This window comes from Opisthocomus hoazin, chromosome 9 (assembly GCF_030867145.1).
Source record: "Opisthocomus hoazin isolate bOpiHoa1 chromosome 9, bOpiHoa1.hap1, whole genome shotgun sequence".
Lineage (NCBI taxonomy): Eukaryota > Metazoa > Chordata > Aves > Opisthocomiformes > Opisthocomidae > Opisthocomus > Opisthocomus hoazin.
Window position 1 is genome coordinate 6,761,973 of NC_134422.1, and position 19,699 is coordinate 6,781,671.

At 41.5% G+C, this 19,699-nt stretch overlaps 1 protein-coding gene across 1 annotated transcript in view; it reads left to right on the forward strand.

Moving 5' to 3' along the window:
- LOC104333270 (von Willebrand factor D and EGF domain-containing protein) overlaps window positions 1-19,699 on the forward strand; it is a 193,618-nt gene that overhangs the window by 143,897 nt on the left and 30,022 nt on the right. Inside the window, exons 21-25 of the mRNA XM_075430952.1 lie at window positions 679-1,569; window positions 11,450-11,545; window positions 12,335-12,430; window positions 15,358-15,453; window positions 17,043-17,138. Of these exons, the coding sequence (XP_075287067.1) occupies window positions 679-1,569; window positions 11,450-11,545; window positions 12,335-12,430; window positions 15,358-15,453; window positions 17,043-17,138 (1,275 nt within the window). The remainder of the gene's footprint in view (window positions 1-678; window positions 1,570-11,449; window positions 11,546-12,334; window positions 12,431-15,357; window positions 15,454-17,042; window positions 17,139-19,699) is intronic.

Here is a 19,699-nt window from a genome sequence, read left to right on the forward strand (position 1 = left end):
CTTGCCAAGGGCCATCTTCACATTTGTTTATTTCTCCATTTCTGATATCTGTCTGTCCCAAACTGCAGTGTCTCATCTTACTCCTAGCCTGAAAGGGCTTGAATGCAAAGTCTCTGCATTACGTACTGTCTAGCAGAACATTTCCCAGCACACTATTGCAATATTGACATTTAATAAGAAACAAATATTAGCTCAGGTGACCAAGAACTGTTGGGTGCACCACAGAGAGGTGAACAGTGCCAAAATCTCATGGACTAGTCTAAGCCAAAACCAGTAAACCAGCACGGCAAGTGTTTTTGCCTGGCTGCAGTTTAACCCCTCTAAGGCTAGTGCTGCAGCTTAAGGAATAATGCCTGAGCTTCACTGAGATTTACTACCTTTAGCTTGCTCAGTATTAAGCCAGTGTAAATATATTTCATCTAGTTCATGAACCACCACCCCGTAAGTTTCGGTATTGCAGTTCCCTACGCATCCAGTGCTGGTGCTACCTATAGCAGGTAACACTATGTCATTTCTACAACAGCCAGCACAAATGTGCCCTTAGCGTATATAAAAGATGAGCTGTTTTATTTCTAGAATTGATGTTCTGTTGTTTTCTCATAAACTCAATGTTCATGGCAGTTCCTTTAAACTCTAGACCAGCAAATTTGACTAATATCTATCTTCCTTCTGCCCTAGTTTCAAGATCTTTCCAAAGCCATATGGATATTGCTGGAAGAAATATTGAAGATGCTAGGGGCTCTCATCAGGAAGACATTTTAAAGATATCAAGAAACATATATTCCCTTCTTTCCCAAACCCAAATTCCAAGACTAGAATCTACATACTTTTTGGAAAGAAACCCCATGGTCATTAACACCTCATCCCTTATGATGAAAAGGAAGACTTCCCAAGCTCATGTGTCATCAGCAAAAAAACCTGATATGGAGTCCACAGCACCTGAGAAACAATCTGTTCTTGAAAAAAGAAGTGATACACACAGTTTCCCTCTGCACGAAGAGCCAGACCTCAGAGTCACAACTGCCAGTATGACAACCGATACCCCTCTCCCTTTTAAACAATACAAACCAGGTACAACCCAGACCTTTCCTTCTCATCGCAACACCAAGGGAAGTTCATTCTTTGCAAGGCCACACGCTGTTCAGCAACCTCGTTCCAAGTACAGCTATACTCCCAGGAAATGGCCAGGTCGAGTCGCAGTCCCAAAGACTAAACCATCCCAAGATTTCCCAACAGAGCAGCAGACAGCATCTCATCTGGCAACACGCCTCGCCTCCCCTTTCCATTTAATAGGTTATTCCCTTGATACAGCTCCCCGGAGTGCTAGCATCCCACCAAGGTCTGCTCCCCAAGCAAGGCTTCCAGCATGGAGCACAGCAGCCAGAAAGGCGTACAACACAGCGATGGATCATGTGGAACAGCCAAAAAGCAGTGGTGGGACACATCAGAAAGTCAATTGTGCTAATATGCCGTGCTTTACTGGTGTGCAGTGCGAGCCGGGCAAAGATGGAGGATTTAAATGTGGGCCTTGTCCCACCGGATACAGCGGTGATGGAATTATATGTGAAGGTAAGGGCGAAAATCCTCTTTCAAATTCTTTTATAACTTCAAATCTAATAACTCTTCAAAGTAAAATTAATTTTTATTGTAAATTGGGAGATTTTTCTAGCTGGGATCATTCTGGTTTTCAAAGCCAATTTCAAAATAATAGACAAACATTCTGTAACTTGGAAAAAGCTCTTTCTGCTCACAAAAATGATGCATTTATTTGATAATATCTAATCTATTGAAACCAGGGACAGATTGCAATCTTGCTTACCCTTGCTCAAGGCCAGATTCATTCTACTGAAGTCATTATTTTGAAAACATATAAAAATTCTGTGGGAAAGGGCAAAATTGAATCTATTTGTCTATAAAACACATATTCTAGGAAAAACTAATTGTTCTACTACCTTAAAAATAACTTTTAAATATCTGTCTAATATCTTAAATACAAAACTGAACTTGTCATGTGGAATGTATAGCGCCAGAAGCGTTTTCACAATATATTGACTTATTTATTACACAGCTTAGAACACCTCAGTAAAACAGTAGTATTATGCACATTTTTTGAAACAATGAATTCCCTGACGTAGCTGTCATTAATTACAACTTTGTTGAAATCCCTCTGATAAGTTGATACCTTAATTGGCCTTTCGCTACACAAAGCAAAAGTATTTGCATCATTTATTTCATTCTCTTTCACTTGTGGTTTCTCACGTTCGGCACACGGGGCAGATAGGCGTAGGGGGGTCTCGGCTGCACTGCACGGCTCGGCAGTGGACCTCCCAGGGATCACCTGCTGAGAGCAAGGCTTCACGGGGCTGTAAAGCCTCCAGAAACACCACAGCCCTCTGAGCTCAGAGCAGCCCTGGAGATATATTATGAAATGCATGAGAAAAGGTTACTATAATCTTGGGTGCTATAATTTTTGCCTGTTTGCACATTTCTGAAATCCCCCTTCTAAAGGACTTAAGGTTACTCATCATGAAAGTCTCTGTCTTTGACCTCTGTTTTATACCTGGAGCTGGAAAAGTACCAAGTAGCTCCTAGTACTGGGAAGCCCAAAGCAAGTTTGACCACAGAATGGCCTCCCCTCAAAGACCAGGGCCATGTACATATGAATATTTATGAATATGGGCATACAGCTGCTTTGTGTACAAGTATATTTGGTATGCCCATCAGTGTAGTCCTCAAAACATAAATCTACCTCTGCGTTTTATTTTACACAAGACGAGCTGTTTTCTTCAATTACTGGTATTATTGCAAATCTCTCTGGAGAGTCCTTAGGATGAAATACTTTACTATGCACATCATTCTCTGTCTCAGGCCTTGACAACATGATGCACAAACATCCTTTATTCGTCTCTTGTCACTGACCATGTCACCTGACTCAATAATGAGCCTGTTGGCTCCCTGCTTCTGCTTCATCCCCAGCCCCTCTGCACACCTGCGGGCACCCTCCTGGAGCGTGGCCAGAAGGGTGAAGAGCACCCATTGTACCTGCAGCCCTTGATGTCTTTTCCCATGTCAGATGCAGCTGATTCATCATGACAGATGAAGCTGAAAAATGAGGATAATCCCTTGGATTAAGGCCTGTCATAACCTCTGCTATCAGCACCTGACAATGCAGCCACGACTGTACCAAGTTCCCTCAAAACAACAGTGTCCTCTAAGAACAGGATGCAGCAAAATTGAGCAAGTGATCAAAGCTTAGCATTTGCAAAATCTTCAGGCTTTGATACAACATCCCTGGCAAGTGAGCAAAAATGTCGACAGCCTCAGACACTATTGATAGTTGTCCCGGTCCTATTTGATGGCAGAATTCACCGAGATAAAAGAAACAGCCCATCAGTAGCAAGTTTTAATACCTGTGGATCTTGAGGGGTTATGACCTTTGTTTAATAAGAGTGTCTGAAAATACTCTAAGATAATAAATATTTTACTGAGTTATATTTATCTTATGACAGAATGTAAATTTTTTTTTTCCAGTTGTGCAGTACAAAATCAGGCTCGGAGGGCTGGTAGGGAAAAAATAAGCAGCATCCTGAAAATGAATTTCTCTTCTAAAATAAATCATACCTGATTTTACTTCTGTAATAGTCTTATCCCTTTGAACAAGCCCCTCTGTCTCCCTGTTCTGATTTACCTGGAAGTCCCCTCCCTCTACTCTGTCTTCCTGCTTTGGGAGTCACAGGCTCACAGGAGTCCAGGCTGGAAGAGACCTCCGGGGATCATCAGGTCCAACTTCCTATCTCCTTTTGGAAGAACCTAGCTAGATGTCAGTGTGTTTGGCTTATGTTCAGGCACCTGAATGGAGATATGCTGAGATGCTTTTAGCAATTTACATTTAGATCGCTTCCTTCACTACCAACAACTTTGTCATCTGTAAAAAGTAGGACCTTGCTTTTACCCATCTCGCTTTGGCATAATAAGCATTACAGATTCTTAATTCTCTTACTTCTGGCTAATTACTCAGCAGATGACCTGAGACGAAGTAGTTCCTTGAGACTCTACTCATCACTCCCATGCTCTTTCCTACATGTGGCCAGGTTCTTGGCTTGTAGAGCTCTTTCAGTTCCTTCACAAAGGCAGTATTACCATTTATTAGTGGTCTAACACGAAGACTAGCCTAGCAAGGCCTTGAAAAACATCCTTTCAGAGTAGCATTCTGGAGATAGCCAACATCACCTACACAGTAACAAAAAATAAGCAAGAGCAATAAGGCCTACTGCAGTCTACTGGATTCTCCCGTATGTTCTCTGCAGAAGACGCTTGCTGGCCTTTATGTACTCAACTTAGCCAAGAGTTCCTCTAGAGACGAGGGAAGTTACTAACTGCATAATTTCCACTCTGAGCGTCCTTTTCAAGCATACACACCATAAAACCAGTGCATTACTATGGTACACTCCTAGCAGTTTCACAGGACAGCATCTACCACCTGTCAAAGTGCATTGCAGAAGTGCCGAACACTGGCAGAGCTTTAAATGTTTCGGCTCAGTATGCCAATCGGATAAAATACTAGTGCTTTGATAATGCATAACTAGCCCCAACAGGATTGTTTTCAGAATGTTTCTGGTATTTTGTCTATTGTATTGCAAGCGGCATGTGTGACGGAGCACTCTGTAACATTTGAGGCTAATAGTCTGAAAAGTTTGTTAGTGGTGTTAGTCACCTTAGAGCAGCTACTCATCATCCTGCCTCTGTTCCCCACTCTACGACAGGGACATAAGCCTGCACTTTCAAAGACATCATAGCCACTGGACAAGGAAACAAATGCTGTCTTTCCCCTGGGCTCGGTTTATTCACCAGGGTCTGTGCATATGGCTCTATCTGCGAGCAGATGTTGTATTTCTTGAGCTCCTTAGGGTGCCCTAAGGTGGAACTTGTCCTTTCCGTTCCACAACAGGGTTGAAGTTAACAAAAAATTGCGCTTTGGGCATCGTTGTTGTGCTTCGTTCTGAGAGACCTAGACCTGAAGACTGAAGAAAAATAAGAATTTAAGCCAAATCCCCGGTCATCTTTGGTTTTATTTTTCTAACCCCAAATTCATTTGATAGGGAGTGTCTGGTTACTGAAACTGTACGACTGAAAATGCAAAAACTCAGTTCCATAGAATATAGAGAATTATTTAAAACTATTTTGGATTAGGTGACGGATAAAGACTTCTATCTTTCTAGTTTTTAGTAGTCATAAAAGTTCCTCAAATTCCTATGGAAGATAAAATTAATGCTACTTCAGAAACATTTTCTTAAAAATGTTACATCAGTAAAACTGTGGGATGTTTTACAAGTTTTGCACAGCATTTTCTGAGGGAAGGAGAAGTCTAGAATGGCAATAGACATGCTTTCTGCTCAAGAGTTAAAAACACAGCATTGCCTTGACATTACACAACCACTGTTCAAACCAGGTAATTTTCAAAATAACAGGAAATAGTCGGGAAAGTATTACGACCCCAGGGTGCACAGCTGGATGAAACGAGGCAAAAAAAGTCAGGTGGCTGACATTCGTCTGTTCTGACATCTTTACATTCAAAAAGCTCTACCACATCAGAGCAGAAGTCCTTTCTCTATCTCCAATAGCAACCACAAGCAGATGTCTGACAGTATATGGGAAAGATGTAAGGATATTGTCCAGACTATTCCCTCAGCAAGTTATGGAGCATGCACTTCGAGGTGATGCCTTTGGACAGTACCCTGTTCAACCTTTCCAGGCCACTTCTAATTGTGCAGTTTTCTGCCCTATCTGCCCAAATCATGTCATTCCCAAACACCTAATCTATTTACTTGCTCTTTGTACAAAAGCTCTTCTGTAACTTTGGTTATCGCTGTTACCTTTTTCTGCATCTTTTCCACTTTTACGGTTTCTCTTCTGAGCTCGGGGATCAGACCTGAACACAGTATTTGAGATGCAGCTCGTCATGGATACAAACCATAATAAAGTCTGGCATTTTGTACTCTGCTTATTTCTTAACAACTCCTAACACTTTATCTGCTTTTTTGACTGCAGATGAGCACCCGGCTGACATTTCACAAAACAAAATCCATTAGTACAACCTAACTAGAACCGTTGTCTGCATTTGTATTCACAATTTATTCAGTCAAGTTAATCTTGTTAATTTTCTGTTTGCTGTGCTGGGTATTTATTTCATAACTAGGCTCTGGACTCCTGGACTATTTAAATATGCATATGAGTTATTTTAATAGCACTAATACATGCTTTAACTCTATGCTTTATTCCCTTCATCTGCGTATCTTACATGCAAAAGAAAGGCTTAAATCCATATCTGTTCAAAAGGAAAACCACTAACCTGTCTAGCCTGCAACATAACTTTCTTTTCCTTTTCTCCTTCCCTTGTGCCGCACATATTCAAACTTTATCTGCATATTTAGGAAATCAGATTAATTGATCTTTGAAAGAAAATAATGTATATTGATTGCATGAAACAAGGTATACTATACTCCTTCCAGTGAAGTCTGTCCTGGCCTTACTGGTTTTCGAGTTTTTAAATGGAAGTGCAGGTAACGCTCTCAGACCTCCGAGCCTTGCTTTAGCAGCGCACGCCCAGGACCTCACGTGTCGGATGGCACAGGGAATTCAACCTCTGTTGAGATGTTAAGCTATCCTGGAAGGCATTTGCTGATTAGGCTATCAAAAATGGAAGAAAAAACACAGCATCTGGTATTCCTGAGTACCGCCGAAGTTATCACAGAGAAACTTCTAAAAAGTGCATGATGTCATTTTAGTGGAAAAAAGTAGTTTCAGGATATTTCCCAAAAAGCCCTTTCAGAGAAAACAATAATGGACTTCTCCATTTTCACCTCCAGATTTTAAATTATAAACATAAACATACGTACATTTGACAGCAGGATTGACCATTTGCAGCAATGTTTTCCTCTTAACTGTCATTTTATACCATCCAAAACCGCTTAGTATAAAGACACTGCAATACCTTTGTACAATTTAGCAAATGTTTATGGAAAAAAATATTCATTCCAGAAGATGAAAGACAGAAGTTCTGGAAAAGAATTCGACACAAACAGTATATTTCTATTACAGAGGTAAATGTCTTTTAGATGAATATTACTCCCGCTCCCACATTTCAGCCAGTGTTCCGTTTTCGTCTTTTGCTGTTCACCAGCAGTAGAATAATTTTAAACATTTTACTATTAAATGTCACGGGAAGAGCTAGATGTTTTAATATGCAAAATACCATGTTCTTTTCTGACAGTTCAGATGCATCTCAAAATGTGTAAAGGCCAGATGGGAAGTACTCTCCTCAAATGGACGCATTCTCTTTACGTGCTACATGCAAAACACACTGAAATAAAGCATAGGATCTTTGAATGTCACTGTGCTTGGCACAGAACTTCGGCACCTGGAGGTCTGATGCAACCATCGTCCTACAGGAAAGGCAACCACATTTCACGTACTTCAAAAAAAGTGATATATTTTTCCCACGTTTTGTGTTTCCCTGTCTCCAAGCAGAGAATATTATCTGTTTCCACCTACTGTTAATTTCTAATTGCAAAGAAACCCCTTTGTAAGCAAGCCCTGTGCTTACAAGCCCAGAATGGAGATGTTTCAGCTGGATGGGTCGGCACCCTTGTCTCAAAGCCCTACGCCTGCCACTGACTTCAGTGAGACCTAGTGCAAACCCCCAAACGCGAGCAGTGGCTTATAAATCTAGTACTGCGATTTTCAAGGAATAACAAATTTCTTTGAAAACAGCTTCCATTTCTTTCCTTTTCTTCCACTTTCCATTTCATCACGGACTGCTACCCGCTGTTTGCCCTAACAGCACGAGACCCCAAGCTGCCTGAGCCTCTGACCTGCTCCAAAAGCTGCTACCAGTGGCTGCATCAGAAAAACTTTGGGAAAGTTTAACACTAACTGCTTAAACAGGTCTAAATGAAATCTGTTTAGTTGTCCAGGTAGTGTCAATTTTTTTTTATTCTTGTTTTCTCCCAGATATATGGGTCAAATTTCAGCTAAACACATGCTGAATTGCAAATGTCTAAACCTTATAACCCATCAAACCGAAACTAAATTTAGCTTAATGACATTCTCAGTATATGTAGTATGGATCTCAACTACATCTAGCGAGTTTTCTGTTCTCAGGCAGGTCAAATCCTAAAGTTATTTTAATGCAGCATTGAAAATTTCACAGTTAAAACTGTATGGTAACTGGAAATGTAAATACTGACGTATCCGAAGAGCAGATCGAATACCAAATGTATTTCTTTAACATAATTTGTGTCAAAATTGTTTATTTAAAGGTACCTTCTGGAGCTTGTCTTTTTAACCGCAATTGCAAAATGTGTGGTGGCTTTCATAACTTTTTTTGATGGTAAAGTTCATATCTAATGATAAAAGGAAGGCCAGGGAAAATATGAGCCCTCTCCAGAAGGCAATGGGAGACCTGGTTACCCAGAATATGGAGAAGGCTGAGGTACTCAATGACTTTTTGCCTCAGTCTTCACCAACAAGTGCTTCAGCCACACCGCCCAAGTTGCAGAAGGCAAAGGCAGCAACTGGGAGCAGAAAGAACCACCCACTGTAGGAGAAGATCAGGTTCGAGACCATCTAAGGAACCTGAAGGTGCACAAGTACACGGGACCTGATGAGGTGCATCCGTGGGTCCTGAGGGAACTGGTGGATCTGCTAAGCCACTATCCGTCATATTTAAGAAGTCGTGGCAGTCTGGTGAAGTTCCCACTGACAGGAAACTAGAGGCCAGTCAGTCCCACTGCTGTGCCCAGCAACATCATGGAACAGCTCCTCCTGGAAACTGTGCTAAGGCACATGCGAAGTAAGGAGGTGACTGATGAAAGCCAGCATGGCTTCACTAATGGCAAATCGTGCCTGACAAATTTGGTGGCCTTCTATGACGGGATTACTGTGTTGGTGGATAAGGGAAGAGCGGCTGACATCATCTACCTGGACTTGCGCAAAGCATTTGACACTGTCCCACACAACATCCTTGTCTATAAATTGGAGAGACGTGGATCTGACGGATGGACCGCTCGGTGGATAAGCAACTGGCTGGATGGTCGCACTCAAAGAGTTGACATCAATGGCTCGCTGTCCAAGTGGAGAACAGTGATAAGTGGCGTTCCTCAGATGTCAGTACTGGGATCGGCCCTGTTTCAAATCTTTGTTGGACAGTGGGATTGAGAATGCCCTCAGCAAGTCTGCTGACGACACCAATTAGTGAGGTGCCGTCGACATGCTGGAGGGAAGGGATGCCATCCAGAAGGACCTTGACAGGCTTGAGAGGTGGGCCTGTGCAAACCTTATGAGGTTCAACAAGGCCAAGTGCAAGGTCCTGCACATGGGTTGGGGCAAACCCAAGCACATATACAGGCTGGGTGGAAAGTGGATTGCGAGCAGCCCTGAGAAGAAGAACCTGAGGGTGCTGGCTGATGAGAAGCTCAACCCCACCTGATAAAGTGCGCTCACAGCCCAGAAGGCCAACTGTAACCCGGGCTGCATCCCCAGCAGCGTGGGCAGCAGGGCAAGGGAGGGGATTCTGCCCTTCTGCTCCGCTCTGGTGAGACCCAACTGGGAGTCCTGCGTCCAGCTCTGGAGCCCTCAGCACAGGAAAGACATGGACCTGTTGCAGCGGGGCCATAGGAGGCCACAGCAATGATCCGAGGGCTGGAACCCCTCTGCTGTGAGGAATGGCTGGGAGAGCTGGGGCTGTTCAGCCTGGAGAAGAGAAGGCTCTGGGAGACCTTAGAGCAGCCTTCCAGTACCTGAAGGGGCCTATGGGAAAGCTGGAGAGGGACTTTTTACGAGGCCATGTAGGGATAGGACAAGGGGTAATGGTTTTAAACTGAAAGCGGGTGCATTTATATTAGATAGAAGAAAAAAATTCTTTACTCTGAGGGTGGTGAGGCCCTGGCCCAGGTTGCCCAGAGAAGCTGTGGCTGCCCCCTCCCTGGCAGGGTTCAAGGCCAGGTTGGGTGGAGCTCTGAGCAACCTGGTCTGGTGGAAGGTGTCCCTGCCCACGGCAGGGTAGTTGGAATTAGATGATCTTTAAGATCCCTTCCAACGCAAACCATTCTACGATTCTATGAATTGCTTTTTTCTGAAGGTTTGGTGATATCATAAAAGGTGAGGAAGCCTTCAGTACATGAGCTTTGTTTAAATTGTGTGGTGCCACAAGTATTTGTCCTTCATTTAGCTTTCCACTTACACAGTCCATTTTCCAGTTTTGAGAACAAAATGTGGTACATTAGGGGGTTTTTCCCCCCTCGTAACAGTACTTAAAATGAAAGATGCTTTGTTTCAGATCTCTTTAGCTTCATTTTGCATTTTCCTTGGAATAACCTTGCTTAGCTTCATATCCATTATAAAAGACAAAACTCTGCCAGTGAAGTGTGCCAAAGTACACCATTTTTCTCTGTATTCACTTCCCAAGCACCAGAAAGATATTTTTCATTCTGTTCTGTGAGGGGGCTTTTTTTTTCTGAAGGCATAAGTGAGAGCCAGCTGACACACGTGCCTTGCTCTGCTCCTGCACACAGCACTTCTCCCTCTTAGAGTAAGTATCAGTGGTTGTTTTCTCCCTTCAGCAGCCTTCCCTCCTCCTCTCTTGAGTTTGGCATACAAAACTACCTTTTATTAGAGGGCTATGAATAGAAGTAGTCATGACAGCTGATGTCCTTAGATGTTAGGTTTAAGAGGCTAAACCTTCCAGGCTGCCTGCAGAATAAAGCCTTTAGGCTCATAATGATCAACATTTAAAAAACAAAGAAGTGTCTTAAGCAAGTAGCCTGTTTCAGGAGCTACAGTACTTTCCAGCCTTACCCAATACGCCTGATCATCCTCTCTCTTCCACAGAATGACATTGCATATTGCAATATGTCAAGAAATCATCATCTAACTTCCTGCTTTGTCTGCAGACCTCTCACTACTTATTAAAAATTTAAATTGTTGCTTAAATATTTGTCTTTTTGGTGACAAATTCCCACACAGCTCTTTCCTATAAGAAGAAACCCTTCATCTCTGCTTTAGTGTAACTTCTGACACATGTTAAGGCTTACTGAACACCCACAAGGCAAATTTATAGAGAGGCATGGGCAAGGTTTTTAGCATTAGCTACGTTTGTACTTGATCCATCCTTAGACTTCAAAAACACATAGTTAAAAATGTGCACGCTCAGAAGTTAAATATGATTATGTTAAAATCATTCCCTTGCAGACATTATACAGCTACTTATTAGTTAGTGTTGCATCACTAATGTGATACCTACTTTTACTCTGCAGTGTTTCCCTCAGTAGTCAAATTATTTGTTGAATTTATAAAATGATATGGGAAAAGTAGTAACAAGTGCTGTGCTCATAACCACAAAGAATGTAATAGTTGGACTGCATTTTTTTTTTCTCATGTTTTATTCTTGCAGTGCAGTGTGACCCACCATGTGAGCATGGAGGAACTTGTCTATCTCAAAATACTTGTTCTTGTGCTTATGGATTTGTTGGTCCTCGATGTGAAACAAGTATGTATGAACTCATTCAGGCTGTTCTCCTCACTACATGTTTGAATTTGCAGAAAATTAGAAGACAAAAAAAGCCTTTACATTTTTCTACATTTCCCCTTAAAATGATGATTGAATACAGCAAGGAAATCAAAGTATAATATATTGAAGTAATACAGTAGCTAAACTACTTCAGAACATGTATTTACCAGAAGCACAGTTGTATTATGTAAAAATATGCACATCTATATCAACATTTTCTACATAAAAGTGCTTCTGGAAAAAAAAAACAAGCAAAAATCTCCATGTTATTTATAGTAACATTTATGAAATTCAAGGTTGTGTGAGTGAATGCAGTAATACTAATTTTGAGAACATAAGAAGACAGCCAGACCTACTAGGAGCCATGTTATTGTGCAATACAAGTTACAAAAGAAGTTCAATATACAGAACACCTGGGGAAAAAAATCAGCCTTCAAACCCTTCTGCATTAGCTGAACGGTGAAACATATGCAGTCTCATTATTACAGTCCTCGCTGCTTATTTAAATATCAGGTTGCCCTTGACAGGAATATAATTTTATCTGTGAACCAGGGCAGCTGGAATACTTAAAAAGCAAAGAATTTTAGATGCAAGACTTCTGACGGAAGGAATGGGTAGAAAAGAGAAAGCAAACCAAGGAAAGGGACAGATTCACCCCTCGGTTTACCTCTTGGACTAACACCATTAGTTATTTGCTGTAACAGAGCAGCTTCAGGATCTGCATTGGTGTTACCAAGAAGTGCTGTTGATCCTTTGCATGTTTTCCAGTGGTGTGTAACAGACACTGTCACAACGGCGGGGTCTGTGTGTCACCAGATGAGTGCAAATGCAGAAAGGGATGGAGCAGCCCTTCTTGCGAAACGGGTAAGTGGTTAGAAATGGCTGGTCTCATTTCTTTTGCTGCTTGAAGTCCACATGATTCCAGCACTCCAGTGGTCAGAGTGGGAATCACTTAACGATTTAAAATGTAAGAACAGGAGACCTAGTAAAGGGCAGAACCTCAGAAGGCTTGGAGTTTATGTAAATATTCATAAGTTTAGATGTTTATCTAAATCTCAGAGTCACAGAGAGGAAACCCATAAACAAAACCTTTTTGCAGCTCTTTTTAAGCTTTTGTGATTCTGGAGTTTCTTCTCAGCATGCATAAAAATGGAAATAAAGCTATTGACCACTTCAGAAGTTACAACCTTTCTAGGTGCCTGGTAGCTTCTGCAAATGAGAATAATTCTCACGGGAGACTTTGGAGATATGTTGATTTACAGTCTCAGCTGCCACAGACGTACCCTCACCCTGCTGGTCTTGTTCATGGAGAGCCCAGACAACAAGTCCTGCCCCACACTCGCAGTGGCAGAGATGAGGGCAATGCAACCATCTGCACTGCTCATGACCTGTGCAACTTCCAGTTCTCATTGCTTTTAACCTTACACATTTCTCTGAAGGTATGATGGCGGGGCAGAAGAAAGGAACAAGGGTTTGGCTTTTGGTGATTTTTAACGGTATGCAATCAAATCTGAACTTAAAATTACAGTTTATAGAGACAGGAATAGCAGGAGGCCAGTTTAAGTTAGGACCAGAAAGTAAGCAAGCATGCGTGACTTTTTGTGCTAAGTTAGCATCTACATACACACTCCTAATACCGCACAGTCTAAGGAAGAAAAGCGAACGGAGAAGGGTAAGCTATCAGAAACTGAGGCTGCCTACTCAGATTTTTGTGATCCACTTCTTGGATTCAGTTTCACCATTCCAGAAGATGGCGTGTGACTGTACGAGACAGAACAAAAGCCAGTTTGCGAGGAGAACGTAACCATTCACCCTTTAATGTTAAACATCCTGCTGCTGCCAGAATTCACACTGCTCCTCCTGCGTCCCACACCTGCAGAGTACCTACAAAGGCATCCACAGAAGTGGGAAAAGCCACCTCCACCCATCAGTACAAAATGACAAGGTGAGGATTGGAGCTAGGTACCTATTTCTAGTCAGGACTCCTAGTTGTGAATGCTGTTTTGAACAGATACAGCTCAGACCTTCCTCTCAGGGTCTAAGCGCTAAAAGCTGGAGTACATATTTTTCCTCCAAAGGCATGGTAACTACAGCACTCACCTGGGACAAGGCATGCAAAACAGCAAAATATTAAAAAGAGCAAGAGTGAGGAGTACCTTAATCAGTGCCAAACCTCAAGGCTACAGAGGCACTCTGCCTCTGCCACAGTGAATATTAAATGACTAAGACACCTTCAGCCTACATTAGCTTTCCTGGAAGGTGAGAGATGTCATTTTAACTTCCATCTCCCTGAGATTGCTCTTCCTGTAAGTGTTGAAGTGACAGACCTATTGAGGACACATAAATTAACCTAGCTAAGATCCACGGTAAATGACTGGGACTGCCACTAGCTATTTTGGTTCCCACTATCTCCTTTTTTTCCTGCCAGAGATTACTCTCTTTGAGTTCTGCAAATTTATTTTGGGGTGGCTTTAAACAGGATTTTCCAAGAGAAGGACAAGCAACAGCAGCAGAAGCAGTAATTTCCAACCCAGAATAACAGCAGCAGGATTTGGTTGTCTGCCAGTACCTTAGGTGAAAGACTCTCAGGCTCACCTCTCCAGCACTGCTCTGTGTGCAGTACACAGAGTATTTTGTATTGTGGGGGTTTTCTGCCTCCAGTGATATGATAGGAGTCTCTGGATGAACACAGATATAGAAACAAAAAAAAAAAGAGACTTAGGGGACTTTACCAATGGAGATACAAACTCTGAGAGAGTGTGGACATCTGTGAACTAGCTAGAACAATGGGGCAACTAATCCAAATTCACCATTAGTCCAAAATGAAGTCCATTTTGACTTCGTAAGTGATTGCTGCTTAGTCAGAAAAGCCTCTCATCTAGACAATTTCACTTTTTTCTCTCTTTCCAGATTGACATTTTATTTCTCCTTTAGTTCATTTGAAACATTTTAGTGACCCTTAATTTATTTAAGCTTAAAAGTATTTAATTTATTTAATGGGCTATTCAGTAAGATACTGAAAGGCAAAGGGAATAGAAGGAAAAAGACTGTTTTAAACTGTCACTCTGCTTTACAATGAAAACTTTATCAGATTCCTTTTTCTTCACACAGTGACTTCCCAACTAAACTAATTTGCAATTCTAATACCTTTTTTTCAACAGTCAGGTACTTGCTGCTTAGAAATGTGCAAGATAGCTTTTAATTCCTAATGCCTGTTTTATCATCTGCAGTAAGAACGGGTAAATAAAGAGGCAAAGGGAGCTCAGCCAGTGGCTTTGTTGGTGATGCATGAGCCAGTACGTTGTGGGAACTGGCGTCTAAATGATGCAGAACAAACCAGGGTTTTGCTGTGCACACCTATTCTACTTCCCAGAAAGGCCACAGTGCTCTGCTGCATTCAGCCCAAGCAGCAAATGGTTCATATCTCATCTCCAGCTTAGCCAGGCTGTATGCAATGGGACTGCATTTTACTACCTTGGGATCGTCTTTGTTGAGGCTACTAGAGTGGAAGCAAATGAACTGTGCAAATCTAAGGAAGACATCAGAAATAAACTATTAAATTATATATTATTTCATCCCCCGAGCTATGCTAAAACACCACTGAAACGCTCCCACTGTGTCGACAACGAATAAATGCCACAGCACAACTGACCAGGAAGGATTGTGTGAAATTTATCGCAATATTACTAGAATCGTTTAGTCTAATGTCATGTGCAGCAGCAAAAGAGTACCTGCTCTAAAAAATTCAAAATTATGGGAGATTCATAGAGGTATCTTGTATTCACATACAGCTGTGTGCAATCCTGTGTGCTTGAATGGAGGAACCTGTGTACGGCCAAACACCTGTAGATGTCCTCACGGTTTCTACGGGCCACAGTGCCAGAGAGGTAAGAAAGTTCTATTTATCATCTTGATAAAGGATCCAGGCCTAAGATATAAACAGCAGCCTATATTACTACCTGCCCCCACATGAAGTATATCCAGAGATTTTCCTAGTCATAACTCCCTGTGTGCTCCTTTGATGTTATGGTCTGTCGTAAATCCGCATTATGTTGTTCTTAATGGCATTGTGAAGGAGTAAGCACTTATTTATGATGGCATTAATGATAACTAAACAATTAATCTAAAGCTATCTGAAGTCAGTGATATCGCTAATTAGCAGCTGTTCAATTAAATGTTACAGCATGGCTCTTCTTTGTTCATTTTGCATACTCTACAGTGTGTACTATACTGTGTTTCAGAGCCAGATGATTATTTATCTTCCAGTGGGGCTCACAACATCACCTGCTTGACCATCCTAGAGTGTAGGGGACGGGAGACTCGTATAGCAATTCTTCAGATCCCTGCTAAAAGACTTTATCAAATATCGCTCTGCCTGACGTAGAGCAGGACCTGATTTTGAATCCCTGTCCTAGAGAGGAGAGCTCTAAACTGAGGCTAACATTATCTTGGGCTTCTTGCTCACTTTGTGCTCCAGAAGTCATATCAATGAATACTTTAGCTACCCATTAGCCCAGGCAGACTAGACAGGAGAGAGAAACTTGCATTTAGGGCTCAAATAGCTGGAAGACTCCTGTGTTTATAACACTTGCTTTTCATTTTTTTGAGCATGGCTGTAATAACCCCTCCAGAATCTAGGAATATAAATACACTCTTATTACCAAACCTGAAGTATTTTAATATTAAAAGTTCTTTTCTCTTGCTCTCTCTCTTTTGTTTCCCTGGAGTTCCTAGATGAATGTAATCCCAATGCATACTTTTGCAAGTGAATGATTCACACACAAAAATCTAATTGCAAATGGAGCTTGCTGGAAGCTCTTTGTTTTTGTGATGTTGGGCATGAAGGAGAGAGGGAAAATGATACAGTCTCTGTAATTTGATGATCTTTCTCTTGATGTTCAACATGGAAGGTGCTTTTCAACATCTAGGTGATTTGGAATTTTCATCCTTAAAATGTTATGATTTAGACAGAACTAAAACTTAAAAATAAATATCCATATTTGCTGGATATGGAAGCAATATGGAGAGAGAGTGGATGAATGATGAAAACCAAAGATCTTCCTCCTGTTTCACTGAGAAAGGGGGAAGTAATAGTGCCAAAACAAAGTTAGCAAATATCAAACACTGATCTATATTTCAAGAGTAGAAGACCTTGAAGAAGACCTTTAGCTGGAGATCTAAACCCTAAATGACTCTCAGGGACACTCCTATCACTTAACTGTGGGTATCGAAAAGAGACCCGCAGGTGCTAGGAGTCATGGTCCACATTCGTTCCACAAACAACAGTGAGTCAGGATCTCCAGCTAGGCATCTGCCCGAATCACCCTTTGGAGAGACAACTTTGCTACCCCGACTGAAGAAAACACGTCTGCAGACTGGTTTTCCAGGCAGGCACCTACATGAGGAGCCTACATTTAAGCAACACCGATGCCCTGTGTGATTTCAGCGCACAAAACTTCTCCTTTCCTTTCGCTAGCTGTTTGCATTCCCCCTTGTAAGAACGGTGGTCGCTGTGTTCGAACCAATGTGTGCTCCTGCATCGAGGGCTACGCTGGAAGAAGGTGTCAGAAAAGTAAGTTACAAACTTCGCTTTGCTTTCCAATGTCCTCTCACTCCTAATGGTTTTTCTCCATTTTGTGCATGTTCAACAGAATATTTATATCAGAGAACATATAGCACTATGTTCCATCTAAAACCAACCTGTTAATTAGAATAACATTAAGTCAAATCAATATTGGGAGTAGAACATTTTGCTGGAATCCTCTAAATATTTCATGCATTCAGAATGAGTAACATTCATATTTGGAGACGAATTAATTATTTTGCATTAAAGATTTTGTAGGGAAAAAAATAAAGCCAAAGACAGAGCAGCTGACTGAGATCCTTAAAAATATCAGAACATCATAATTCTACCTTAATTAAGACAGTTGGTTAATAACGCTTCAGCTTTGCCTTTGTTCTTGTCACTGAAAACTCCCTCTTCACCTTAGCATTGGTATTCATATTCAATTCTTCCACTCTTCTGGGGAAACAGGTTATTTTGGCACTTTTACAGACTCTATTGCTCAACAATATCTGTCACCCGGGGAGTTTAGGATACATATGTGAAAACTTTTTTTTTTTTATTATTGCTTAACCAGTCTGAAATTGGCAAAAGGGGAGCTGTGAAAACAACCATTCTTGGCAGGAAGAATCTGTACATTTCCAGAGCACTTTATGTCTCTCACACACAGAGAAAAACAGCTAGTAAAAAATTCCTTCCAGCAACAAAAGCCTTCTGAATCCCCACACTACAGCTCTCCCCTCCTGCACCAGGGAGAATCACGATACACAGCTCTGCCTGGCTGCAAAGTACGAAATTGAATAGTCTGTTCTGGCAGGAACAAGCTGGAGGGAAGAAAGGAGGAAAAAAATCTTGTTTGGCATCTTGTTTTTGAAGTTAGAGAACATTAGAAGAGTGCTGATTCCAGCTTTAAACATGCTACCACATCTCCAGACAGATCAAAGGAAAAAGAGGTGATGATGATTGCAGTCTAGCAAGGCACTCCCCTAAATGCTCCAACTGCTTCCAACCCACAGCGTGCTTCCTTCCACTTTCAAAAAGTTTATGAGGTTTTGTTGCCCATCTTGGTATAATCTTTTGCAAAAAAAAAAAAAAGCTTTCTGACATGATGAAAACATTTTTGTTCTGTCTAATCTGGGCCTCCATTCCACTTCAACAACCACTACAGTCTGTTTTATTTAGCCTAGTGTTATAAAAACTTAAAGAAAGACTTGTGTCTGTGATGAATGAAGAGAAACATAACGAAGTAGAAGGCAAATGCTGCTATTTGCTTACTTTTACTGGCCACTGACTATTAATAGGCAAAAAAGGTTGAGTAATATTTCTTTTTTCTTGCTTACAATCAACAGCACATGGGATGGCTATCATGATCCATAGAATGAAGCCATTTATTCACAAGCTCTTCATAGCAAGCAGTTGCTATTAGAGCTGTATGTTTTATCATTATTGTCATATGAAATAGCTTATCTGCCCATTGCCAGAGGATCCAGATTTCTCCGCTCCTCTGGAGCGCACAGAGCAGAAGTGTCTCAGCTGAGCTCAGCAAAGCTTCCCCCACCCACAAAATGGAGAACACCAGTGCTCCCATCAGCTGGAGGCTGCTCTCAGTCCCACATATCTCAGAGTTCAAATGCCAAAGGCATTTCATACCCTTTTTTAGGCAAAATTTTATATTATTTTCAGTCAGGCATTGACCTGATTGGTGGATCAGCCGATGTACTTGGCATACACTTAAAGACTAGGAGTATATACGTAGACACATGTTCCTAGCTTACTTACACACAGACAAATGAAAATATGGAAAATAAATTCCTAGCATGAAGAAATTCCACTACCCAACCCCTTTTTCTTAAATAACCCATACAAAAATATATAAAAGTACCACAATATCCACCTTATGTTCCAAAAAGAGCAAATATATGATGCAGCTCATTCTGTCTCATCTGCAGTGTCACTAGCAGTATATATATATGTATTTATACAGCTATCAAATAGATTTCAATAACCCTGCAGCCTCTTGGGCCGCTGACTCTGTAGAGGTGAGATCAGCCCCATGGGCTGTATGCCTGAGTGCTCAGAAACCCAGCTGAGACACGATTCCTGCAGCGAATCTGCTAACTTTCCTGGGAATGGTGAGCGTAAGGCTACGGCAAGGACATAATTGGAAAAAGAGTAGATTTTTGCTTTACAGAGAGGGTTTTCTCTGGATTTGAGCATCTGTTCTGTTTGCCTTTAAGGACCCCATGTAACCCAGCTGTGCCCTGGGTGAGAATTATGATACTATTCTGGATTTATTACTTGCCATGGTAATTACACAGAGTTGTAACACACAAAGAGCGAGGAAAATAAATACATACATGACAATAGCAAAATTGTAATTAGAAACAACTTTTACAAGAAGTTTAACACTGCAGCAGCTCTCATTTGCAAATCACCAGGCCAATATACCACATTTTCAGAGGAACTGTCAGAGGGGAACCTGTAGCCCAAATCATGGCTTGGTGGTATCTAACCCGTCGCTGTCAGGTTACCCCACACTGACAAATGCACAGCTGGCTTCGCCAAAATGA